The sequence below is a fragment of the Pollachius pollachius genome (assembly GCF_949987615.1).
Source record: "Pollachius pollachius genome assembly, chromosome: 6".
Classification (NCBI taxonomy): domain Eukaryota; kingdom Metazoa; phylum Chordata; class Actinopteri; order Gadiformes; family Gadidae; genus Pollachius; species Pollachius pollachius.
This window is the reverse complement of record NC_136939.1, coordinates 22,409,544-22,437,509: the sequence shown is the minus strand read 5'-3', so window position 1 is coordinate 22,437,509 and position 27,966 is coordinate 22,409,544. Positions and strand designations below refer to the sequence as shown.

At 44.7% G+C, this 27,966-nt stretch overlaps 1 protein-coding gene across 3 annotated transcripts in view; it reads right to left on the bottom strand.

Annotated features, from left to right (window-relative positions):
• Nucleotides 1-27,966, bottom strand: part of LOC307077146 (rho GTPase-activating protein 26-like) — a 72,939-nt gene that overhangs the window by 3,382 nt on the left and 41,591 nt on the right. For 2 of the 3 annotated variants that reach the window (XM_079738451.1, XM_079738453.1), the window contains exons 5-20: nucleotides 26,995-27,096; nucleotides 26,402-26,512; nucleotides 26,163-26,267; nucleotides 25,559-25,688; nucleotides 25,049-25,149; nucleotides 23,672-23,766; nucleotides 21,155-21,233; nucleotides 20,893-20,929; nucleotides 20,731-20,799; nucleotides 20,348-20,422; nucleotides 19,558-19,642; nucleotides 18,561-18,619; nucleotides 14,255-14,360; nucleotides 7,760-7,919; nucleotides 7,186-7,330; nucleotides 4,612-4,804 (exon numbers count right to left, since the gene is read on the bottom strand). In XM_079738451.1, the coding sequence (XP_079594577.1) occupies nucleotides 4,612-4,804; nucleotides 7,186-7,330; nucleotides 7,760-7,919; nucleotides 14,255-14,360; nucleotides 18,561-18,619; nucleotides 19,558-19,642; nucleotides 20,348-20,422; nucleotides 20,731-20,799; nucleotides 20,893-20,929; nucleotides 21,155-21,233; nucleotides 23,672-23,766; nucleotides 25,049-25,149; nucleotides 25,559-25,688; nucleotides 26,163-26,267; nucleotides 26,402-26,512; nucleotides 26,995-27,096 (1,652 nt within the window). The remainder of the gene's footprint in view (nucleotides 1-4,611; nucleotides 4,805-7,185; nucleotides 7,331-7,759; nucleotides 7,920-14,254; nucleotides 14,361-18,560; nucleotides 18,620-19,557; nucleotides 19,643-20,347; nucleotides 20,423-20,730; nucleotides 20,800-20,892; nucleotides 20,930-21,154; nucleotides 21,234-23,671; nucleotides 23,767-25,048; nucleotides 25,150-25,558; nucleotides 25,689-26,162; nucleotides 26,268-26,401; nucleotides 26,513-26,994; nucleotides 27,097-27,966) is intronic. The other variant, XM_079738452.1, reaches the window with a different exon arrangement.

The following is a 27,966-nucleotide window of genomic DNA, read 5'->3' as shown; positions in this document are numbered from 1 at the left end:
CTATTCATGTAGTACCCCCAAATGCAATTATTAACCCTAAAAAAGCATAATATGGGATCTTTAAACTCAATTTTCTGGGAGAGAAAAATTCACATGAAAACTAAGCTTGGGCCTAGGTCATCTACCAACAAGGCAGGAGAGACCTCCTCTTCTCCCTCTTTGAACAGATACTATACCGCACAGCATTAGAATCATTCACTTCATTGTATTTGGCTCTGGTATTTTTTGTTAAATGCTTCCCATTAAGTTTTTGTTACTCTGAGAAGACGGTGACAATAAAAGCAAAGAGACGTTCAATTAATGTTCTATCATGCTCTGTGCTTAAAATGACCCATTTAACCGAGACTTGTTGATGTGTAGCAGGGGAAAGACAGAGTTGTATTCACAATAACAGCGGACATACTGTATGTGTGCATTCCATTTATGTGTACATATATATAGCCCGTTTTTTTTGTATTTGTTCTAAAAGCTAAACACACACAGACCTAACGACCTAACTAATCACCAGCAATGAGTTAAACTGTTTTCCATTCCGTCTTTCTTCTACCCTGCCTGTTTTGAATGCATAATGCGTAAAAGATGAATGATATTAGCCTGACAAAGGGATTACACACAAACACAAACACACACACACACACACACCAAACACAGGAAAAGTTTTCATTTCTAGGAATGGCACCAGCACAGGACATTGGAGTCAAAATGATTTTTCGGAAAAAACCCGCTGACTCAATAACAGTAATCCCTTGTCACGACAAGTTGTCTGCATTTTTCGTCTGTATGTAGCGTGTAACATATGTGTTTCTGTAAGAAGGTGGAGTTGAACCACCTCAGGGAGGAAGACCAGAAATACTCCCCAAGCCAGAGAGTGAGAGTGAATTAGAGACAGAGAAAGATAGAGTGAGAGTGAATGAGACATACATACACCAGACAGAGAGAGATAGAGTGAGAGTAAATGAGGGGCACATACACGAGAACGAGAGCCAGAGGGGCAGATCTGGTAGGCAACTCTAAAGAGGCTGTCGGGTTGAGATTTATTTTGGGGTCATTGCTCAGTTTCACTTCGGTTGCTAGGCCTCGCTCCGTCCCGTCTCAGGCTTGCTATAAGCCAATCAGAGGAGATCTAACATTCCACAGGTGACGTTTGAGAAAGAGTTCCGTTCAACATTTTGCCTTTTCTCATCCAAGACCAGATACATTTGGTGGAAAGGCTCTCTCTCTCTATGACCCCTGTGACCTCTGGTGTCCGCTCACTTGATGGGAGGGAGGGGGCGTCACCTGCGGCAGCCAGCTTTGTGGCACGTGACACGCAATGAGGCTCGTCAGTCTAGATCTTTCTATATATATATATATATATATATATATGTCAGGGATGCAAACACATGTATGACAAAAAAAGAGCGAGCTACCCGAAGTCGGAAGAAAATATGACGGCGTAATATCCTATTAACATGAGAAGGCCTGTGCTATATGCTTCAATAATTAGGAAATTCTATTTAGTAGAAGAAATAAGCATGCATAGCAGGTGAGGGGAAGTGATGGAAAGGTCCTCGCGAAGTATAGCATTTTAAGACCTCTCATATGAGCGTGACAGCGATCAGGCCTTTAATTGGTCAGCCTGAAGACTGGTTTTTACTACCCGTAAAGGGCTGTACGTAGACACGGAGAGCCCTCTCCGTAGCTCTGCGTGTGCATCCAATATTTTTTAACTATCCGTCGACGCAACGGAGACGGCAAGGGCTGTGATTGGTCCTCTAACAAAATCATTTACGGAATCACCTTTCCTTGCACCTTGTTTACTTTGAACGTTGTTTACTTTGCAAATTAGGGACAAATAAAAGGCCAAATAAGATTTGAAAAAGGTTTGGAAGTTTATTCATATTAAATATATAAAATAAAATGCAGTAATTACTTACAGTTACTTCTCCCAAAAAGTAACTAAAGTAGTAACTCAGTCAAAAATTATAAAAGTAAAGGCCGTAGTATACTACTCCTACTCCATAATCCGTAATCCGACTCCGTAACTACGGGACCCACGTCAGGATGTTGGATACGCAATGCAATTCGCCGCCCGATCGATCTTATATGATGACTACTAACCATGTAATTAGTGTTGTAAATAAACTTTCAAAGCTTTTCAAATCTTATTTGGTGTTTTATTGGTCCTTAATGTGCAGAGTAAACAAGGTATAAAGTAAATAAGGTGCAAAGTCAAACCGGGAAAAGTGATTCCGGAAATAATTTTGTTAGAGGACCAATCAAAGCCCTTGCCGTCTCCGTCCGTCTCCGTTGACGGATAGTTAAAAAATATTGGATGCGCACGTAGGGTCTCAGACGAAGGGGAGGGCTCTCCATGTCTACCGAGTAGTAAAAAAAACAGCCATAACTAGTTACTGTGCGTTCACACCAAACGCGAAGGGGCGACACACTTTTACCCGGCAAGTTCACGTGGATTTGCACGCTCGAGTTGAAATATTTCAACTTTGCCGCGACAATCGCGTGATGACAGCCAATCAGCGTGGCCACTGAGTGACATATGTAACGTAACAGCCAATCAGCGTTCAACCGGCCAACTGTTCCCTGCAGTGCAGTCCGGGGTGAACCGTAGCATGGAAGAGAAAGTGATTTGTTGCCGTTTGCGACTCCCGGAGCTCTATAATAGTATATAATATAATAGAATTTTATATATAATATCACGGCCAAAAGCTCTGTGTGCCTTCGGATGACCGTAGCGCGAGGAGTTATAGGGATTGGGCTTCGCGGGGTTTGTTTACCGGCGTTGCGTGTTCCAACGGTTTATTATGTATCTAATAAATCGCTGTCGAATCAATATTTCATTCACTGCCTCTTCCGTGGTCATTACAATATTATGAATAGACTGCGTCGGGTTCTCAGACGTCTCTCCCTCTTCCACAACAGGTAAAGACATGCAATGGTGGTTATCTCGGCCATGGTTGAATGAATTGGCATGAAGCACCGTTGGCGGGCAAAAGATGTGGCGCGACAAGTTCACCTGACCAAACTTTCAAGTAAATTTTTAAATGATCAAATGTGTCAAATAATTTGGACCCCACCTCCACCCCTCTATACTAGAACTCAAAATACATGTTCATGTTCATGCACGGAAGCATGCAACGTCGAAAGATGTTTGAATTAGCCTTCTTGACACCGACGTGGGGAGGCACTTTGTCCAGGGAATAATTTGCAGTTCAAGATTAGACTCGTTCCTTTCATTTCTTGGAGGGAAAAGTAATGGCTATACTTCCATTTAAAGAAGGCTGTTTTTGGATTATTTGGGCTCGCCATTCCTGTTGCCTCACTTGTGTTGTTCTGTGTCCGACTATGCGTGCTTTCGAGATTGTGTAAACAACACCCAACGTCCAACTCTACCTCTGATTGGCTTACCATGACATGTTAATCTACCTCAGCCAATCGTTATCATTAATGCGATCGTCTCGTGCCCACTAGTGATGGGAATTTCGGCTCTTTACAGGCAGCCGGATCATTCGGATCAGCTCACCAACAAGAGCCGGCTCTTTTGGCTCCCAAACAGCTTCATATTAGCACTTATACCTTTTATAATTCAGCCAAAAGCAACCCGTTTTGACTTATGATTCGTAAGTGTAAGCCTATATATCACTTAAATTATTCAATACATCCTATTAGTATTCAAAAGTAAAAATTCCATTTTCTAACAACACGCATAACATGCACGGAGCACCCGTGGAGCGGAGATCTTAATATCATTCTGCCTAGGAAAATATATATATATAAATATAAAATGTCCCGCGGTCGGGGGCCGACTCCCATCGTTAACATAAAAGAGCCGGCTCTTTCAACAGGCTCGTTCGCGACCCACCCATCACTAGTGCCCACTGACCAAGGAAGAACAGTAAAGAGAGACAGAGAGAGAGATCTAGTTGGTCTGATGAAAAAACTGCTTCAATTATAGTGACGCGCCGTATTATTTGGAAGTAACGGTAATGGTGTTATAATGATGGGAAGAGTAATCAATTAGATTTCTCATTAGTGGAAAAAGTGACGCTGTTATTCCCATCACTGGTTAGTAGTCATCATATAATATCGAATTGCATTGCGTATCCGACATCCCGACGGAGAACTTCGAAGGCTCGAAGGGTCTCCGTGGTTACTGAGTCGGATTTTGGATTACGTCGTAGTAGTATACTGAGTGCTTGACACCTGTACGTGCGCACCGATCGACCCCCCCCCCCGTCAAAAAAACCATCTTCAGATCTGTGTTCTGTAAATTTCATATTCAACCCACACTGAGTGAGTCAATAAAACTCCCTCAAGATCACTTGGCCTAGTTTTTGCTTATTAAGTACATTTGGTATGAATGATAAAGTGTCATTCCATTTGATAATATCATTTAACTATATAAAAAATATATAAATATATATAATAGTGATATGTATATCACTTGGCATACGTGATTATTTTGAAATCCTACCAACCGCTATGCTCTCTGTCCTCCATGAACTCCCCCTCCGTCCTTACCCCTGATCGGTCCTGTCATTTAAACCGTTTTGGACAGAGCTCTGGACGGCCCGGGGCCAGGCGTCTCAGCAGAGTGTGCGCGGGCTGACTCACAGGGAGCTGGGCCTGCTGTGGCGCGCTGGGTCCCCCTCTCCGTCGTTGCTGGTCAGGCTGTGTCTGGAGGTCAGGCCCCCGCTGCTGCCCCCGCTGCTGCTGTTACAGGCCGAGGACATGGGGGCCCGCTGCTGCTGGGGGTCCGGGCCCACGCTGTTCCCCACGCTGTTCCCCACGCTGTTCCGATGCTCGCCTGCAGCCAGAGGGGGGTTTAACGTTCCTGTACTCAGTGATGGGGACCAGGGGGTTTAACGTTCCTGTAGTCAGTGATGGGGACCAGGGGGTTTAACGTTCCTGTACTCAGTGATGGGGACCAGGGGGTTTAACGTTCCTGTAGTCAGTGATGGGGACCAGGGGGTTTAACGTTCCTGTACTCAGTGATGGGGACCAGGGGGTTTAACGTTCCTGTACTCAGTGATGGGGACCAGGGGGTTTAACGTTCCTGTACTCAGTGATGGGGACCAGGGGGTTTAACGTTCCTGTACTCAGTGATGGGGACCAGGGGGTTTAACGTTCCTGTACTCAGTGATGGGGACCAGGGGGTTTAACGTTCCTGTACTCAGTGATGGGGACCAGGGGGTTTAACGTTCCTGTACTCAGTGATGGGGACCAGGGGGTTTAACGTTCCTGTAGTCAGTGATGGGGACCAGGGGGTTTAACGTTCCTGTACTCAGTGATGGGGACCAGGGGGTTTAACGTTCCTGTACTCAGTGATGGGGACCAGGGGGTTTAACGTTCCTGTAGTCAGTGATGGGGACCAGGGGGTTTAACGTTCCTGTAGTCAGTGATGGGGACCAGGGGGTTTAACGTTCCTGTACTCAGTGATGGGGACCAGGGGGTTTAACGTTCCTGTACTCAGTGATGGGGACCAGGGGGTTTAACGTTCCTGTAGTCAGTGATGGGGACCAGGGGGTTTAACGTTCCTGTACTCAGTGATGGGGACCAGGGGGTTTAACGTTCCTGTACTCAGTGATGGGGACCAGGGGGTTTAACGTTCCTGTACTCAGTGATGGGGACCAGGGGGTTTAACGTTCCTGTACTCAGTGATGGGGACCAGGGGGTTTAACGTTCCTGTACTCAGTGATGGGGACCAGGGAGCCGGCCGCTGATTCTAGCCTCTGTTTTTTTTTGAGTCTACACAGTAGGGGTTGGTGTTTAAAGATGATTTTATGTGTTTTAAACTTATAAAAAAAAAAAAATTAAATATATGTTCCATAACATAGATCTATGAAATTTATGAGATCACTTTTTGCTCTTGTAAAGTTGGATGGCATTTGCTATTATTTAGGATTTTTTCCTTTCTAATAGATTAATTGATTAATGAGCCCAAGTGTCCGGCAATGAATTTGGGTGTAACTTATTGGACATTCAAATAGTAAAACGCCACAGTGTTTTCCGTATTTCATATATAACATACTCACTGCTTATTAAGATAACTTTCCCAAACTTGCCTCGGGTAGTAACCATGGGAATAACATGCATAATTTCTGGAACATTCAAATCTCATAGCATGGAATTCCATTTACACTTTCAAAACACTTTGATTGTGAAATCGTATTCCATGTGTCTGGGTCTTAATGTAGCGTGATCTGTTCGTGATCTGATCATTCTCAAATCTGTGCGTCTGCGTTGGTTGAGAGTTTTTGAGTCAGCAAGTGCGAATATGTGTCTTTTTGTGTTTGAGTGTTTACCTACATGTATGTGTGTGTGTGTGTTTGAGTGTTTACCTACATGTATGTGTGTGTGTTTGAGTGTTTAGCTACATGTATGTGTGTGTGTGTTTGAGTGTTTACCTACATGTATGTGTGTGTGTTTGAGTGTTTACCTACATGTTTGTGATTGAGTGTTTGAGTGTTTAGCTACATGTATGCGTGTGTGTATGTGAGTGTTTACTTACATGTATGTGTGTGTGTGTGTGAGTGTTTACCTACATGTATGTATGTGTGTGTTTGAGTGTTTACCTACATGTTTGTGATTGAGTGTTTACCTACATGTATGCGTGTGTGTGTGAGTGTTTACCTACATGTATGTGTGTGTGTTTGAGTGTTTACCTACATGTATGTGTGTGTGTTTGAGTGTTTACCTACATGTATGTGTGTGTGTTTGAGTGTTTACCTACATGTTTGTGATTGAGTGTTTACCTACATGTATGCGTGTGTGTGTGAGTGTTTACCTACATGTATGCGTGTGTGTGTGTGAGTGTTTAGCTACATGTATGCGTGTGTGTGTGTGAGTGTTTAGCTACATGTATGCGTGTGTGTGTGTGAGTGTTTACCTACATGTATGCGTGTGTGTGTGTGAGTGTTTAGCTACATGTATGCGTGTGTGTGTGTGAGTGTTTAGCTACATGTATGCGTGTGTGTGTGTGAGTGTTTACCTACATGTATGCGTGTGTGTGTGTGAGTGTTTAGCTACATGTATGCGTGTGTGTGTGTGAGTGTTTAGCTACATGTATGCGTGTGTGTGTGTGAGTGTTTACCTACATGTATGCGTGTGTGTGTGTGAGTGTTTAGCTACATGTATGCGTGTGTGTGTGTGAGTGTTTAGCTACATGCATGCGTGGATGCGCCTCACCTTTCACCGAGTGTGTGGGTGTGTGGAAGAGCGTGAGGGGCCGCTCGCTGCAGGACGGGGCCTTGTTCTCCGCACTCCTCCGGCGGGACAGGTGCAGCTGGGGGTTGACCAACCCACACACACCAGCCGGGACCTCCCGGAATATCTACACACACACACACACACACACACACCAGAGAGGCTCACATAAAGCAAAGGTGTGTGTGTGTGCGTGCGTTTGTGTTTGTGTGTGTTAGGTGAGGGGGTGCAGGTGTGTGTAGGTTTGTGTGTGTGCAAAGGTACAGGTGTGTGTTGTGTATGGGGGCAGGTGTGTTTGTGTAGGTGTGTGTTTGTGTGTGTAGGTGTGCAAGTGTGTGTGTAGGTGAGTGTGTGTAGGTGTGTGTGTAGATGTGTGTGTGTAGGTGGGTCAGTGTGTAGATATGCAGGTGTTTGTGTGTGTGCAGGTTTATGTGTGTGTGCAGGTTTGTGTGTGTATGTGTGTACAGTTTGTGTGCGTGTGTACAGTTTGTGTGTGTGTGCAGGTTTGTGTGGGTTCGTAGGTTTGCTTGTGTGTGTGTGTGTGTGTGTGGCCTACCTTCTCATGGTTCTCTATCAGGATCTCCACCACAATGTTTTGGAACTTGATGTCCATGATGGCCGCCACCGTCTCTTCCTGTGGGCGGAGCAACGTGGGGCCGAAGACCACCCCCAGATTGGCTACGGTCATCAGATTCTGCTGATGGTTATTGGCCACGCTAGGAGAGAGAGCGACAATATGTAAAGACCACGTGTCTGTCACCTGTAGATTGCTGTACACAGTATATATATATTTATATATATATCATATTAGTATATATATAATTTTCAGTCAGGTATTTATATTTGGCCTCTTTATTGTCCACTATGAATGGATTACTAATCCATAATGATGCCTCTACAAATCCAATTTATTAGTATCCTCATAATGATTATTATAAGGTTGATATTGTTCACGTTGTTCATTACTTGATAACCTAGTTAGACCTGATCTTCACTTTCTGTGTTTGGAATAAAGTGGTGGGTATTCCTCCCTGTAGTGTGTGTCTGGCGGCAGGTCTGAAGCCCAACCTCTGCTCTAGAGGAGGACAGGTTGTTGTTGTAAACCTATACCTCTCCCTGTCCCACGGGTCATCAGATACTTACTGAGCATGTTCACTGAACCCAGTGATGAGCAGGAGTAGCTCTAGACTGAGCTCCCCCCCCCCCCCCCCCCCCCCCCCCGGGGTCCATGAGAGGAGTAAATACAGAAGTGGTCAAAATAGCCCCGCAGCCCAGTGTCATGCATCTGCTTTTAACAAGTAGGCTACGGCCTTTCATACAAGTGCACTGCTAAAGCAATCTCCAGAAATAACACCCATGGCTCTGTGAGCGTTATAAAGGGGTTGGAGGAGGGGATATATTGGGCTTGGAACGCAGACGAAACTAGATGGGAGTTGGGAGCAGCGTTGATGATATCATAGAGGGCAGGAATTCAGGACAAGCCCCCCTTCAGCTCGGTCCACAAGCAGACGTTAGCCCCGTCTGGCTATTTCGGTCGTTGGCCATCTTTGTCCGGGGACTGAGTGCCAATAAAGTTTGCATGCATTCAGGGTTTTAATATTCAACATATTACTTGTGTTACAAACAGTACTGTGAATACTCACCAACAATGGATGACCAATAGTACATTATTTTGATAGAGAAATGTAACAAACAACGAAAAAATAGCACACATACAGACGCAGTAACACACTGCCGTACGGCAAGGTCACTTCTCTGGCTGCTCTGCTGGACTGGAGGCAACTAGTGGTTACCTCCTCCAAGTCGGATTTATTACAGATCTGTATTTAGAATAGCCCCAGCATTGGATATATATATATATATATATATATATATACAGTGGGGCAAAAAAGTATTTAGTCAGCCACCAATTGTGCAAGTTCTCCCACTTAAAAAGACGAGAGAGGCCTGTAATTTTCATCATAGGTAAACCTCAGCTAAGAGAGACAAAATGAAAAAAAAAAATCCAGAAAATCACATTGTCTGATTTTTTAAGAATTTATTTGCAAATTATGGTGGAAAATAAGTATTTGGTCACCTACAAACCAGCAAGATTTCTGGCTGTCACAGACCTGTAACTTCTTCTTTAAGAGGCTCCTCTGTCCTCCACTTGTTACCTGTATTAATGGCACCTGTTTGAACTCCTTATCAGTATAAAAGACACCTGCCCACAACCTCAAACAGTCACACTCCATACTCCACTATGGCCAAGACCAAAGAGCTGTCAAAGGACACCAGAAACACAATTGTAGACCTGCACCAGGCTGGGAAGTCTGAATCTGCAATAGGTAAGCAGCTTGGTGTGAAGAAATCAACTGTGGGAGCAATTATTAGGAAATGGAATACATACAAGACCACTGATAATCTCCCTCGATCTGGGGCTCCACGCAAGATCTCACCCTGTGGGGTCAAAATGATCACAAGAACGGTGAACAAAAATCCCAGAACCACACGGGGGGACCTAGTGAATGACCTCCAGAGAGCTGGGACCAAAGTAACAAAGGCTACCATCACTAACACACTACGCCGCCAGGGACTCAAATCCTGCAGTGCCAGACGTGTCCCCCTGCTAAAGCCAGTGCATGTCCGGGCCCGTTTGAAGTTTGCTAGAGAGCATTTGGATGATCCAGAACAGGATTGGGAGAATGTCATATGGTCAGATGAAACCAAAATAGAACTTTTTGGTAAAAACTCAACTCGTCGTGTTTGGAGGAGAAAGAATGCTGAGTTGCATCCAAAGAACACCATACCTACAGTGAAGCATGGGGGTGGAAACATCATGCTTTGGGGCTGTTTTTCTGCCAAGGGACCAGGACGTCTGATCCGAATGACGGAAAGAATGAATGGGGCCATGTATCGTGAGATTTTGAGTGAAAACCTCCTTCCATCAGCAAGGGCACTGAAGATGAAACGTGGCTGGGTCTTTCAGCATGACAATGACCCCAAACACACCGCCCGGGCAACGAAGGAGTGGCTTCATAAGAAGCATTTCAAGGTCCTGGAGTGGCCTAGCCAGTCTCCAGATCTCAACCCCATAGAAAATCTTTGGAGGGAGTTGAAAGTCTGTGTGGCCCAAAAACATCACTGCTCTAGAGGAGATCTGCATGGAGGAATGGGCCAAAATACCAGCAGCACTGTGTAAAAACCTTGTAAAGACTTACAGAAAACGTTTGACCTCTGTCATTGCCAACAAAGGGCATGTAACAAAGTATTGAGATGACCTTTTGTTATTGACCAAATACTTATTTTCCACCATAATTTGCAAATAAATTCTTTAAAAATCAGACAATGTGATTTTCTAGATTTTTTTTTTTTTTTTTTTTTTCATTTTGTCTCTCATAGCTGAGGTATACCTATGATGAAAATTACAGGCCTCTCTCATCTTTTTAAGTGGGAGAAATTGCACAATTGGTGGCTGACTAAATACTTTTTTGCCCCACTGTATATATATACATATTTTAGGGCTGGTTAACGCAAATCTTGTTTCACCGCGAATAATACACATTGACACGCCCTCTTTTTTTTTTTACTTTGATTTTTTGCCTACAGAATTTCAACATTCATATCAGAAATCATTCGTTCCACTTACTTTACATTCAATTACACTTGTAGTAACTGTTGGTTTACAATTGTACTAATTAACTGCCTGTTTACAATTCCCAAATCTGTTTTGTTCCATAAGTTGAGTGACACTGAGTGAGTCAATAAAACTCCCTCAAGATCTCTTGGCCTATTTTTTGCTTATTTGGTGTGCATTTGGTGTACATTTGGTGTGAATGATAATGTCTCATTCCATTTGATAACTTCAATTGGAGTGGATTTAGAATAGAACTTTAAAAGGGCAATTAATCGCGAGTTAACTCACCATACTATGCGACTAAAACTGTTAATCGCTGCCCAGCCCTAATATATATTTGTGTATGTGTGCATAGATATATATATATATATATATATATATATATATATATATATATATATATATATATATATATATCTATGCACACACACACACATTATGTACACAAACGTACAGGACAGCATGCTGTTCACTGCCCTGAATTCCAGGGGCCACTTACACAGAGGGCAGCTGTAGAATGTCTACATCCTAACTTACAGTGAGTGACTTTTTATGAGTTTATTGTCTTCTCAACTCATGACCCGAGACATAAAGAGAGGCGCTCAGCAACACCAAAGCAGCGAGCAACATGCTGGGTGTCATATTAACTGAGCCTCAGTATGTGTGTGCGTGTCTGTATTTGTCCGATTCAAACGGGTCCGACCGGCTGAGCCCATCGTTAGTCTCCACCCATAACGGCTAATTCAAGGAGTATCATGTGTCTGATTGGTCATTACCACTCAATAGAGACTGTGTCTCCGTTGTTAAACTCCACACATCAAATACACAGCATGTTTATTGCGTAGAATGTCAAAGGGACAAGGTTGGATATGCACAAACATGCATGTTTAAATATGCATCACATAAGGTTTGAACCAACCTCAGTGCACAAGTCTAAGCAAGAAAACCAACTTACTTTCAATCCATTAAAGCATAAAGAATAATCTAAGAAGAGAATAGTGACAGACCAGATTCATAAAAACCTTGAATCCCCCCCCCCACACACACACAAACACACAAACACACACGCCGCACATGCATGTGCACACACGCAACATCGACAGCTGGTCATGTCACTCTGATGGAAGACAACGTTGAAAGGGATTTGACCTCATTTATGTTTTAATGTGTGTGTTTGATCGTGTGTGTGAATTTAAAACGGCCATACAGGGCAAAGAGTATAGAGAGATTACACAGAGCCGTAATACCTCTGGAGGATTGAGGACAAGCAGAATGAGGCGACAGAGTATTCCAGTACTGTATAGAGAAAGCAAATCTTGTCTTCCCAGAACCTTGCTCGTGCCCTCAGTTCATCAGGGCCATCTCCTTAGCTCTGTCTCCATAGCTGGGGAAAACAGGATTTGTAACTGAGGCGAGTCTGGGTTACTGTCGCTACATACAGATACGTTGAGCCTACATATCCAGTTTAGAACAATGTTCAGCTGCATGTCTCGTTGAGCGCTTGGGTCATTTGGTAAACAGCTTCAACACACTTTGCTTGATAACAATGGCTGACAAGTAAGAGCAATTGCATCCCTGTGTATCTTACTTCTGCAACAAAAAGAACATTCTAGTTCCATTCTGAAATACAACCATATCACCCAAAAGTATATCATCATCTTCGCTTCTAATAGTAAGTCAGTATATACAGTAGGTTTAAAGAAGTAAGCTTGCGAACGAGAAGTTATTATGTAGCTTACGTAATAGTAGCTTGCTAGCTAAGAATGAGGCCCTGTCCACACCTACGAAGAACAAACTTTTTCCTTGGCAGAGGGGCAGGAATTTCTCTGTAATGATGGACTAATTTTGAAAACGCATCTAGCTGTGGAAACGCTGTAGTAAATATTCCAGGCCTATATGTGGCGCTGTTTCTGCTACAGAAAAAATAATAAGAAAAGGCGGAGTCAAGCCTGCTCGCTTTATACAAACATACAGTCGAAGAAGAAGAAACCGAAGAACAACAACAGCAGTTGTTAAACCTTGAAGATTGAGCAGAAAATACTTTTCAATGTACAGTAAGTAATAGTGTTTACCAAGGAGCTGCATTTAAAGCCACAAAATAATACAAATCAAATCAAACAAAAACAAATTAGACGGAATACTTGTGTTGCCCACCCGGTGGGGGGGCGATGACGTCTTCGTTTACAAGTTTTTCACCCTGGAACCTGGTTTCAAAAGAGTACGTTTGCAGGCACCAAAACCTCTGTGTCCTTCTGCCCGGTCCGCCCAAATGGGCAAGAATTCCACGTTTTTACACAAAAATCGTGGCCATGTGGACAGGGCCTGAGTTTGATGTAAATTCAGCTAGCTAGCTAACGATTAGCTAGTTTACATGGTGGCACTACCACGCACTCAGTAGCAGCAATCACAACCCAATCAAGTTATTAATCATGTATCAATAATATTTCAACGCTGTTCAGCGCTGTTTGTTTTTTAAACTAAGCCCCCTGAAGCTCTGCCGTAACCGAGCCAAATTCAGACCAATAAGTGGAACCCAAGGCCAATGACTTCTGTTGAAGCATTATTAAAACCAATTCAGCAATTTTTGATTAAATAGCAAAAAAAGTTAAACACATTGACGCATCAAGGCAGCCCGAATTTGAACAACCCACAGTGACGCTGGAAAGGAGCATGGTGGCCCAGCGCCACGTTGGTCTGGGAGAACGTGTGGAGGTCATACCTGGTGCAAAACTCCCTAGCTCAGGTGCAAAGGATTTGTAACAGAGGTGATATATGGCGGTAGCAACTTTAGTACGCCTCAGTACTTATTATTACTTATTACCACTGTCTTAGTTTCTCTCATTATTACTTATTTATTATATTTTATTATTTATTATCGTGGTCTATGCTGCTACTTACTTTAACTTATTTTTTTACGCATTTTTATTTGTACTTTTCTTTATTTACTGTATCTTGTATTGTTGCTGCTGTGTGACTGTTGAGGAACCAAGCCTAATGCCTAGCCTTATGATCTCATTGAGTGAAATGCCAAGCTCAGCCAGCGCAGAGAACAATAAACATAACGTCATCAGAAAAATGTGTCAGCTGTAATGGATGTTGATTTTTTATATTATTTCTGTTGCATAATGCTGCCATGATTCCCAGTGAGGTACACTCAGCACTGGGATGTGCTTGCAGTTTAAGAACACAGGTTTATTTTAAAGCCTTTAAAAAGCTCAACAATGATGAGGTTTTCTTCAATGCATGACATGAACATTTTGTCTTCCTCATTTAATATGCACTACTACTGGTTTTACACAGAAACAAAAGTGCATGTGTGTGTGTGTTTGTAAGTTTAGTGTGTATGTGTGTGAGTTAAGTGTGTGCATGTGTGCGTGCGTGTTTGCATGCGCGTGTGTCAGTGTGTGTCAGTAGGGATCCACTTAATCCACCTACTTGGCCAGATGTTTGGTGAGCAGCTCAAGCATCTGTCTGTTCTTCTCTGGCAGCCGGTGGACGATCTGGTGGATCTCTGTCACCCTGGCCTCTGGGTTGTCCAGCTCTGGAGAGCCGAGAGGGAGAGGGGGAAGTAAAGCAGACCAAAGTGAGTAGGTCATCAGAGATCAAACGCGATGCGTCAAGAACCAGCCAGGGGCATTCCAACAATACTGTGTGTTCTCCTGTCTCAAACAGTAATGGTTAGTGTCAGACAGACACTGAGAAAGAAACTCTTAAACACGCACACACACACACACACACACACACACACACACACACACACACACACACACACACACACACACACACACACACACACAAGGCCAAAGGTGGCTGTGAGTAGTGAACCAAGTGGCACACAAGCAAACCTCAATGGATCTCATACACAAAGAGAAAAGTCGGCTAACCAACTTGACACCACCATGCGTGTCCCATCCACAGTCAGCTGTTCCAGTCTCCCACGCACACATCACAACATTTACGACCCTGTCTTCTATAGGCATGTCTTTTGTTTGGTGCATGCATTCAAATCACATTATGAATTATCATCTCGACAGGAAATGAGGATCACACATACGGACACAAAAACACAAACACGCACACGTGCCCACATAACAAAGACAGATGTTCTCAAACATGCACGCATGAACACGCACGCACACGCACGCACACACAGGCGTAAATCCACAGCCTTCTGTATTTCATCAGCACGCTCAGTTGCTATGACGACGTGTGAAGTGTTGGCGACATGTTGAAGGCATTAACGGTAATGGCTGTCACCTCAACTGCCACTTCTAGAGAGGCTGGTTTATAGCCACCGTAGTTCTGGTTCAGCCTGTAGCACATACACTACGAGTGCACACAAGGCATTGTGGGAAGTAGATTGTAAGGCCTTGGCAACATGCCGCAGCATTAAATAAATAAATATGCCATTATCTATAGATAAAAGTAGATCAATTCGCTCAGCGTTCTTTCTTAAGAACTTAAGTAAGATGTAATGTTAAACTGAAATGAAAACAACATATGTGGTGGCTTTCATTTACACATGTTAACACTCGCCTGTTGCAAACTTCCACGTCGGCTCAAAGCGAGTCATATCAAATGGTACGGTGTGCACGATAAATTACGCAGGATCTCCTAAAAGGTACAACAGGTAGAACGGTAAATGGTACAAAGGTAGAACAACAAGCCAAGAGAGAGAGCGCGCGAGAGAGAGAGCGAGAGAGAGAGCGAGATAGAGAGAGAGAGAGACAGAAAGAGAGCGACAGAGAGAGCACAAGAGAGACAGAGAGAGAAAGAAAGAGAGAGAGAGAGAGAGAGAGGCAGAGAGAGAGGCAAAGAGCGCGAGAGAGAGAGAAATAGAGGCAGAGAGAAAGAGCGCGAGAGAGAGAGAGAGCGAGAGATAGACAAAGACAGTGGTGAAACTATCAGCGGTAAAGTAAAAAGTTATCAGATCAAAATGTGATCTGTCAAGAACCAGCCAGGGTAATTCAGACTATATTTTATATTATTGGTATGTGTGTGTGTTCTCCTGCTGTAGCATGTCTTTAACAGTACCCCTGTGTGTGTGTGTGCGCGCGTGTGTGCGTGTGTGCGTGTGTGTTTGTGTCTGGCAGGTTCGGGCCGGGGAGCTCACATTAACGAGGTGGGGGGATGGAAACGAGGATAGAGAGGGGAGGGCTAGGCTGAGTAAGTTCATCTCAGGACAGACTCTTCAGAAATTTAGATTAAACACAGATTCACACACACACACACACACACAGGTTCACACACACGCACACACACGCGCACACACACACACACACACACACACACACAGCTGTGAAGTCATTTCCTGCCGCCGTTGCTACAGCCAAACAGCCATTTCCTGCCGTCTGCCCTCGTAGCAGCTCAGCCCGCTTCATGATGTCTTAGCGACCTGGGAATGCAGCCAGACTGCATAGGACGCTTAGCTGATGACAACAGAATGAGCCATAAACGAAAGGCCACAAATAGACGCCCTACAGCATTCAGATCAAACCGGGGCAAACCAGATCAGAGGTAGTGAGACAGACCTAATCACAGTCAAAAGACAGCAGGTAGCCCTTGTTCTGCAGACATGGGGCCGTGGGAGGCTTGGACACGGATCTCCATTTCTTTTTACGCGTTTGAAAGCGTAGCCCAATGCACTGTACTTTGTTTCACTGTTGGAATTGGCTCACTTCTGCGATGAGGCAACAACAGGTACCTTCAGGATCCTCTCTCCCTCGTGAGCGCGCTGGTCTGCCTGTGCGTCCCGTCTCTTAGGCCCCGCCAGGGAAACAAATACTGTTCAACAGTTCAACCAAAACGCTCAACCCATCCGGGTTTAGCCATGTGTTGTGGGGTCCAAATTGAGAGCCATTAAAATAAGAGCCGTTAAGTCATTCAATTACCTTTTACCAAGTGCAAACCAAACATTGATTGCGTTTGTCTGACAAAATGGTCGACGCGGCCATCTTGTGATTTCCTTCAATTGCTTCCACTTCCTTCTAAATGCCCTCTTTCACATCTCGACATCTCCACACTGCGAGATGTTGTGCGGCGCCGCTATTCTGCCAATTTATGCTCCCTGGTCAGATTTTGCTACCTAATGGTTCTGCACATGACGACACTGTTAACCGAAGTGGTGTAAAATACACATAACCAGAGCCACCAGGAAGAAAATCTGATAGGTAGCATAAATTGGCAGAACACCGGTGTGGGTGCCAGATCGACTCGGGGTCCTGCGCTTACAGATGACCTATCGACACTTGACGTATCGACACAAGCCAACGGACAGAACCCGGCAGGGTTGTTTATCAACGGGGCTCAATCATGGACATAAAAAGAATGCTCAATGTGATTCATTCGCCCCGTTCAGTGAATGGAGTTAACCGATTCTTCTTTTATATATTACCCAAGTATAAGCGACAATAAAACGCTCGGTTGCACATATATTTTTATTTTCACATATGTTAAAGTAATTATCACCTACAAAACTAATCCTATATTGATGAAAGCCCCCCCCCCGCTAACGTTTATTAGCTCACGTTAGCCATCGATCTAAAGCCACAAATATTATCTGATCAGTCTTTGTACATTAGATTATAATTCATAGATTAGAAAACAAAAGGAGATCGTTAATACTTGGGAATAACATGGGAATGAATGAAACCCGCATGCGCATTTAAAAGACAGCGTCTACAGGAAGTGTGTCATTATTGCGCATCTAGGACCCCGAGTCGATCCGCCACCCTCACCGGCGCAGAGGGAGCCAGCAGCCTGATCAATGCACCCACATGAGCATGTAGCACCCCAGGGCAGGGGTGCTCGGTGGGTGTCATGGCAACACACCAGCAGGTGACCCCTCAGACATCACAAGGCCTAGCACAGGATCACAGCGTCCACCGCTGTGTATGACTGCTCTGAGCCGTCCCCCGTGGCGCCCTGAACAACCTCCTCCTTCTCATCAGAGCAGACCAACGCACAACCGCATTTTCATACGTCTGGCCATAGCGACGTCGTGGATGCAGTGCATACACAGGGTACCGGGCCTTCCCCACATTGACAACGTTTTATTTTTCATTTTACAGTTGGGAGATTCTGCTGACGCCTTTATCCAAAGCGACTAACAATCATTCATTCACATACCGACACACCGACGGCGGAGTCAACCACGCAGGGCGACAGCCAGCCGGTCAGGAGCAGTCAGGGTGAGGCGTCGTGCTCAGGGACACCTCGACACTCGGCCAGAAGGAGACAGGGATCGAACCAGCAACCTTCCGGTTACCAGCCAACCCGCTCTACCTCCTGAGCCACTGTCCCCAATGTTTCCATTTAAAAGCTCATGACTGATTGTTTTTTTGTTCTAAAAAATGTTTTACAAAACATCAAAAAAAAAACCTAAGAAAAGATTCATCCAAATTCGTTCCTACGGGTTACTGACCTAAACATCCTTCTACTATGGCCTCAAAACGATTGACCGGCAAAGGCTTAAAAATCTTGTTTGCGTCGGAATTGCATCCTGAATTGTGCTAAACGGTTTGATGTAACTAACCTCTGTATTAAACATGGTTTCAACTAGGGCCGGGCTTACCCAGAGGATGCATCAACAGCTGGTCGGGCCTCTAGAACAGATACGTGGCAAGGAAAACATGCACATGCACACTCACAACAAACAACACACACACACACACACACACACACACACACACACACACACACACACACACACACACACACACACACATACAGAAACACTCACTGGCAGCCTTGATGAAGTTTCTCTGGTACTGGTATGTCGTAAGGGGGGCAGGGAGCATTCTGGAGAAACAAAGAAGAGAAAAGGGAGATTTTATTAAATAAATAATACAAACAGTTGGAGCTTGTGTAAAAACGGCAAAAAGATCTCCCCCCGGGGAGACTTAAATACTATACGTTGGTGAACTGGTCCCTATCTCCCTTTGTTCAAATGCTTCCCCTCACTCATTCAGAGGAGTTTGCCCAGCTGGAGACCACTTTACCACGCCTCACAAAACTAATGGACCCAGAAGACACTGTGTGTGTGTGTGTGTGTGTGTGTGTGTGTGTGTGTGTGTGTGTGTGTGTGTGTGTGTGTGTGTGTGTGTGTGTGTGTGTGTGTGTGTGTGTGTGTGTGTGTGTGTGTGTGTGAGAGAGAGTCTTTCAGTTATGTAGTTTCAAATCATTTGAGTGGATCAGTGTCTTTATAAAAATAAAAAAACGTACACAAGTAGCCGGGAATTCCGAGAACAGGTCGACTTTAAAAATAATTTTTTGTTATTTTTTCTTTCTTTCTTTCTTTCTTTCTTACGATTATGGGACGAACGGAGGCGAGGGCTGAGTTTCCATGGCAATACGGGCGAGCGGCCGGCATGCCCTTGAGCGTGTAGCATAGGGGGACGTGATTTCACAATACATTGATGACGGACTTTGCCATTCATCCATCCATCCATCGTATACTCCTATACAATTTAAACCGATCCATATCCATCCATCAATATTTTAGATCGATCTATCCATATTTATTGATGTCCATCAATGCTATCTAGCCTATCCATCCATACCAACATATTTACCATCCATCCCTCAATATTATCTATCTATAAGTCCATATTTCCAATCTATCCCTCTATATTTCCAATCTATCCCTTTATATTTTCTATCCATCCCTCTATACTTCCCATCCATCCCTCATATTGAAACCAAGCAGCAGCAGTGTCTGGGCGCGTTCCACCACACACCTGAAGTAGTACTTGATGGCACTGGTGATGGTCTTGATCTCCCACTCTTGGCTGTCCAGCTCCACATCAGCACACGTCTTGGGGTCTGCAGTGAGGCACACCCGTGGGGGAACAGGAGGTCAGACAGTGAGCAGGCAGTAAGGAGGTCAGCTGGATTGATGGGGCCCCGAGTGCTTCAGGATGACATTAACAACGGTGAAACAGAAAACATACTGTAGCTATTTCACACACTGTGAAATAAAACAAGCATTGAAACAGGCAATGCAAGACTGGGGAGCAGTGCGGGAGGTCATATGCCATGGGTTGTTCATGACACGCAGTGGTGTAGTTCCTCCGATATGAATCCCTGTCATTATGCGGTCATGTTTGGTCGGAAAGAAATGCAAACCAACCAACACCGACTTCCTTTTGAGGGGTATTTTATGGTAGAAATGTATTTCACTTGCTTAATGTCATAGAACCACACAATTGTGTGATCATGACAGAAGGAATTTGGTAACATTCCTTCGATTACATATCCCTTCTCTGTCTCCACTTGCTTATCTTTCCCACTACATGGCCATCCATCTGTTGACTTTAATCCTTCCTCCGAGAGCTATTTCGGGATTAAGTTCCGCTCCAGCTGGGACCACTGAAATGCCAAACTAAATATACGCGCGGATACACATGTAAACGGTTGTCACCTAATGTGTAAGCGCCGACGCATACACGAGTGAGTACATGCTTGTGGTTGGACTGTGTGTGTGTGTGTGTGTGTGTGTGTGTGTGTGCATGTTTGAGTCATGCTTACCCATAGCAAGGCCCAGTAGTTTCTGTACTCTGGAGTTGACTCCAACAATTCTGTACAATCCCTGCTCGTCTATACCTGCAGCGTGAGCAGTTAGCGGAGGAGGGCAGAGGAGCAGGAGAGGAGAGGAGGGAAGGAGAGGAGGAGAGGAGATGAGAAGAGGTGAGGAGGAGAATAGAGGACGAGGAGGAGGAGAGACGGGAACAACATCGACAATAGAAACCAAGAAATTAGTTATAGGCCTTTATTGATTATCTGTGGAACAGTTCCACTCATCCTTTCTGAGTGTCCGTCTGTCTATTGCACACATGAAACGGGTAAGAAAGTGACCAGATGTCACGTGGTCCGTGGGTAAGGAACACGTCGGTATGGCAACAAGGCTTTACCTCTGGTTTCCAACGCGTAGATGAATTTCTTGACCACGTTGAAGCCTATCACGTCCAGCTGGGCCACTGCTAACCAATCACAGAGAGACAGAGTCCGTCAGTTCAAACAGAGACTCCACAGGGCTCGGACTGAACTCGACCGCAGTAATGACGTTAGCTCACCGCCTTCTGATTGGTGGTCTCTGTTCAGGTTGTACACCTGTGGTTGCAAGAAAAAAAGAACAATATGTATTGGACATGTGTTTGACTTTATTGTTTCAATCGGTGCCCGTGGTTTACACGGTATCCTATGAGCCTATGAGTGCACACCGGCTGGCTGCACACCAAGTCGACAAGCCGGAGCGGTGGACATGCTGTAAGGGGGCAGAAACCCATTACATAAAGAGTTGACCTTTGAACGTCCTTGGTAACCGTGGTAACCTACCGGCTCTCTGCCATCCATGGCCTCCATCCACAGCCGGCGGTCCTCCTCTGAGAGGGCCTGCATGGTGATCACCCCAGGCCTGTACACACACACACACACACGCACACGCACACACCCATGCACGCACGCACGCACACACACGCACACCCACAAGTAGTCAAAGGCACACACGGAAAGACAAACAGACGAACACACACACACACACACACACACACACACCATACACAAACACACACACACACAGAAAGACAAACCAATTCCAGTTAATTCCCTGTGTCCACATACATGGAAATTCAAATTCGTTGCATTCACATGTAGGAAGTATTTCTCCACAGGAGAATGACCTCCAAAACAGACCCTGCGATGTTTTCTGCTGACGCCAGCACGCACACACACACACGCACACAGAGAGATATACACTCTGTGTATATCTCTCTCTTATTTTAATGGCTCTCAACACACACACATACAAACACATAAGATAAGATGAGATAAACCTTAATTAATCCCGGGAGGTATTTCAGGTGTCATAACAGCAACGGCAATGTGCATGAAACACAGGTGAGGTACAGTTGAAAGTCTCGTGGAGGAGTAAAGAACCAAGATATTAGGAATTAATATAAATAACAACAAAAAATAAAGATACAGTAAAACACTGAGCAGCTGGCTCAATAAATTGGCAGTGAATATCTGATAGGGATTCAGTGCAGTCTGTCAATTGTCATGTGTCATTCAGTGCAGTGCAGTCTGTCAAATGTACAAACAAATATAAAGTATATAAATGTAATGTCTCATCAATTTCTGCCTATCAATAGATATAAATATACGTCTAGAATTATGAATGATTATTCCAATGAATGAATGAATATGAGTCAATGCGCAAGTGCATTCAGTCACTTTTGAGCAAAGGCACACAGACAAACACACAAACACACACACACACACACACACACACACACACACACACACACACACAGGCTGAGACCCATCAATCTCATCGAGTCCAGACTGTGCTCTGCCTTTCCAATCAGGCCTGCTGTCAGGTCACAGGCTCTTAGCAGTATATTGTATGTCAGCACAATCCCCCCCACAAACTCACTTACACAACACATCACACACACACACACACACACACACACACACACACACATGCACGCACACAAAATGAATACTCAACGCAAACAGACACATATGCATGGACACACACCTACTCACCTACTCGCCCCAAAGCACACACACACGCACACGCACACACACACATTCAAGATGGAGGCTGACTGGTTTATTCTAAGAAATCCATCAGATCCCATTTCGATCTCGCCCCTGGTTGAACGTATCCCTCCCGGCCAGGCAACCCCTCCGTCTGCATCTGTCTCCCTGATTTACCTTGTGTGCTGGGTGCCTCTTTGGTGTCTAGGGGTGCTGAGGGAGGCTGGGGGGGTGAAAGAGATAGAGGTGTGTGTGTGTGTGCGTGTGTGTGTGTGTGTGTGTGTGTGTGTGTGTGTGTGTGAAGTTATGGAAGCAAGCAAATCACAGCTATAATGTTTTGAATTTTAAAAGCCATTGAACTTTGTATATGGAAATATGAACCCCCTTGAATTCATAACATTGAAATATTAAACTTTGAAAACAAGGTCACTTGAATGCATTCATTTTAAATGAACCTCTTTGAAATTCAACCATGGCATTTGAAGTCGTACCATTTCAAAAACAGGATTTCATATATTTTTTTGTTAATGTTCACTAATTCAGATTAGCATGGTTTTCAATGGACAGGCCGAAGCAATCGAGGCTGACTGTCATTGAAGTCGTAAGGATCCCCAAACCAAACAACTGACAGGAGCCCGGTTGTTCTTCCTGTTTGCCCTCGTTGGGTTGAATTCTCCCGCCATTTTCTTTGATTACGTGAGAGACAGGCTGCGCACCCAGGCCAGAGGTAGGTTTTTTGCATTCAGTCTTGATTGCTTCGACCTGTTCTCGGAATTCCCGGCTACTGTTTTTTTATTTTATTTTATCAATTTTCTTATCTGTATTTTGACAACTTGAATTAGAAGTGAATATTTTTTGTATCTGAATGTATTAACATTGAAAAATAATAATTTAAGAGCTGTTTCTAAAATAATACGAGTTGGAATGTCAAATTAGATTTTCCATGAGGTGAATTTAAAACAAATAAATTTGGATTACTTATTTTCTAAGTACAATATTTCAACGTTAAGTGATTTCAAGGGTGTATACATTTCCAATACAAAATTCCATGGCTTTTGGTATTTAAATCATAATGGCTGGGACTTGCATCCACAGGTCAGGAAAAACAAACCGACAAAGAGTTCACAGAGCCTGACACGTCCTCATACTACAGGGCTAAAGCGACTCGGGAGTACCACCAAGTGGCAGCTCTAAGCTACGACACAATGAATACATCGTGTGCGTAAAGAGAATACGTAAGTCAAGAAAAACAAACCCAGCTCACACAGGTAAAGATGCACATACTTATATACACACACATACACACACCTGTCCATTGCCTCCACATCAAAGCAGAACCTCTTCTCTATTGAGTCCGTCTTCCTCCTGATACACGACTTGAGAATGAAGCTTTCCTCTTCTCCCTAAAGATGGGGGAGAGAGAGAGCGAGAGCGAGAGAGCGAGAGCGAGAGCGAGAGAGAGAGAGAGAGAGAGAGTTAAGGGACCAGCCAGCAGGACTTGTAACACAGTTTAAGACATGCAAAAGCAGAGAAACATTCAATTATGTTTTATCGCTATTACATTTTACGATGGGATTTATTTGCATGAACAAGCGCACTTAGGTGTCATGTCTTACGCCAATGGCATAAATCTAGGTGACACATTTCTTTTTATTTCATACTCTTCTCTCTCTTTCTATCCTTATAAATACAGACATAAAACATATGTTATATGTGTAACTAGTCCAAAGCCTTCACTATTGCCCAGTCCTGCGTTGTCTTGGAATGAATAAACGCTGAGTGGCTGGCCCGAGTGGGCCGAGCTCCCCGGAGACAGACAGCTGAGAGACAGACAGACAGACAGCCGACATACAGGCAGACAGTCAGCTGACAGACAGATAGACAATCAGCTGACAGACAGACTAACAGACTGCTGACAGACTGACAGACAGCTGACAGACGGACAGACAGACAGCTGACAGACAGACAGACAGCTGACAGACCGACAGACACGCAGACAGTCAGCTGACATACAGACTCAGAGACAGCTGATAGACAGACAGACAGAAAGCCGACAGACAGGCAGACAGTCAGCTGACAGACAGACAGACAATCAGCTGACAGACAGACAAACAGACAGCTGACAGACTGACAGACAGCTGTCAGACGGACAAACAGACAGACAGCTGACAGGCAGACTGACAATCAGCTGACAGACAGACAGACAGACAGCTGACAGACAGCTGACAGACAGCTGACAGACAGCTGACAGACAGCTGACAGACGGACAAACAGACAGACAGACAGTCAGCTGACAGACAGACAGACAATCAGCTGACAGACAGACAAACAGACAGCTGACAGACAGACTAACAGACAGCTGACAGACTGACAGACAGCTGTCAGACGGACAAACAGACAGACAGACAGACAGCTGACACGCAGACTGACTGACAGACAGCTGACAGACGGACAGACAGACAGCTGACAGACGGACAAACAGACAGACAGACAGACAGCTGACAGACAGACAGCTGACAGACGGACAGACAGACAGCTGACAGACGGACAGACAGACAGCTGACAGACAGACAGACAGCTGACAGACAGACAGACAGCTGACAGACAGTCAGCTGACAGCCAGACAAACCGTCCGCCAACAGACAGACAGTAGGACAGACAGACAGTAGGAACGACTGAGCTCACCACTTTCCCTCCTGACTTCTGGTCAAACAGGACGGTGGTCATCCTCTTGGGCTCTCTGTGGTAGGTACAGTAGTACTTGACCCAGGAGGACACAAAGGGACCTGGGGGGAGGAGGCGGGCAGTAGGTGTGATGGACAGGAGGGAGGAGGAGAGAAGGAACAAAGGAAAACTAGAAAGACGATCTCAGAAAGAATGAAAGAATGTGTAACTAATCGTGAAAGATAAAGAAATATTGAACCTTTGAAACAAGGATATAGAGAAAATAATACATTTGAACCTGGTAAAATAGAAATAGATAACTGAATGAGATAAAAACATAAATGAATAAAATGATAGAAACATTTGAGATTTATTTTTAAATAAAAGTAAAAATAAAAGTGTGTACAGCATATGTGTGTATATATATATATGTATATGTATGTGTATGTTTGTCTGTCATTTACGATTTTTTTTTCAAAATAAAAGTCCCCCAGATAGATGTGATGTGTGCGTGTGAGTGGGGGTGTGTACGTTTCTCCTGGATGAAGAGGTAGCCCTCCATGATGTGCTGGCTGTTGCTCTTGTGCTCGTGGGGGTTCTCCTTCATCTTCCTCATCAGGCTCTCCACCTCCGAGCGTGTGCTCTCAAAGCGGTTCCTCGTCTGCGCGCACACACACGCACAAAGACAAACGCACAAGCAAACACAAACATATATGTGATAGCAAGCTATTTAGGTTCAACCTTACCCAAGAAAAATGTACAATGACAGAAAACCTGTTGTTTGCACTCTTAAACCCGTGAAGTCCTTGCTGGCCTGCAGTGAGACTTAAGATTGTCTCACTGCAGTGTTTCATATCAGAAAGTTCATAGAATTTCTCTGAATTTTCGATTGCGGTTTTTCTACACTGTTGCTTATAGGTTGTTAAGCTTTTTGAAGCAAAGGTACACTCCCTTCTCAAGCAGCACACTGACTTCACATAGTAGGGCAAGATTATATACAAAGTGACACACATTATCAGGGTATTATATGTACTAGGATATTGGCAAGCAATATTTCACATATTGCAGTGTGTGTGTGTGTGTGTGTGTGTGTGTGTGTGAATGTGTGTGTGTGTGCACATAGATGCTGTCATACGTTCTGTATGCTGATGGTCAGATCTGTCTTGAAGTGGTTGAAGTCTTTGGCCAGTTCGTAACCATGGTGATAGTAGGTGAAGAGGCCTTGGAGGAACGCCAACAGCTGGAACAAATAACAAAAAAACATTGAACATCATTTATACCATTTATACTCCGCCACTATTAACAGTGGGGGGGGCCTTGAATGACTTGACCCAATATGGATCCATTGCGGAGGACGACACTGAAGCAGCTTACCGGCTCCACAAAGTCAAACATCTTGCGCTCCTGGACCTCCTGAACCTTGAAGACGTACTCCAGGGAGACCTCGTAGAAGTGCTGCCGCACGCTGTCCACCTGGCTGTCCGCCTGACGCATCACACCACAGGGGGACGACACGAGACTCAACACATTTAAACGGTGCTGGCGTCACCTGTGGCAACTCCCAGAGCTTCAGTTTGACCGCCTCACGTTCACCCTTTCAAGCACAGACTGATGCACCGACGGCCGCGTCGACCATGCGAGACGACGGCCAGCTCGTAGGGAGAGGGCGGGGTGAGGTGCCTTGCTCAGGGGCACCTCGACACTTAGTTGGGAGGAGGCCGGGATCAAACCCGCAACCTTCGGGTTGCAGGCAGATTCGCTGCCTGCTCTGCCTCTATAGGCAATGCACTCTATCGCCTCCGATTATGACGATAGTTAAGAGATAAGAAAGAGACGGAGACATGGATGGAAAGTATGATTGAGAACGGAATGAACGGATGACAGTTGGCAGGATGATTGATATATATGGAGGACCTGATCGAAGGACAAACTGATGGATGGACACACACACACACACACACACACACCTCATGCAGATGAGACTCCTTCTTCTTGGCGGAGAGGCTCAGGTGCTTGTCCAGCACGGCGCAGTACTTCTCCGTCTCCTTGTCGTACTTCTTTCGGGCCTCCTGTTGAGCAGGAGCACAAAGATGAACGCTCACAAAGCCCACATGAACACGGCTGCATTGGGGTTCAACACGTCATCAACCCGTGTAGGTGACCCAATGGCAGCGGCAATCAGACGTAGAGTAAACCCCTCCCCCCCCATGGTAGCAAGTGGGAGAGCCTTGTGCGACCGATCTGTTCAAGGGGATGATTGAATTGGCATTAAATAAGGATTGCTTGTGTTTGAAATAGCTTTCTTAATTGTCCCATTGTATTGTATTATTTATAGATATTTAAATGTTGTTCTGGTTGTTTGACCGACTGATTATATCTATTGTTCACTTGTATTTCTGTTTTTATTTGTATGTTGTAATCCGGGCGTCATCGAAAAAAGAGAGCCTGCTGTCAGTGGCCTTCCCTGAATAAATAAAGGTTCAATAAAAAGAAAAGTGAAAGCTTCCACATATAGCCCCGCCCCTAAATGAAACCTCTACAGAGCGGCCCGGGAGACGTCTCCATAATGTTGACAGCTGGAGGACTGACTCACACAGGGCGCTTGGCTTTCCTTTAGCGGGGGGGTATTTCTACCCCCGTCCCACTTTGCTCCCTGGGTATACCCAAATAAATATTGTCATGAAAACATTTCATTCGTTTTCGCTGTTTTATGTATACGTATCCTACATTCTCCAATCCTTACATTTCTGTTAACATTTAGTGAATCCCAACTCAAATGAGGTAAACTATGACGAGCTCAGAGGGCCCCCTACTGGCGGAGGTCTGTATGGCTTTTCTTTTGTTGCCGTGCAAGCTGTGTTGCTTTTTGCCTTCATCTAACCAGCGTCCAGCTGTAGACGATGGGAAAGTGAGGCCTCGCACACACACAAACACATAAA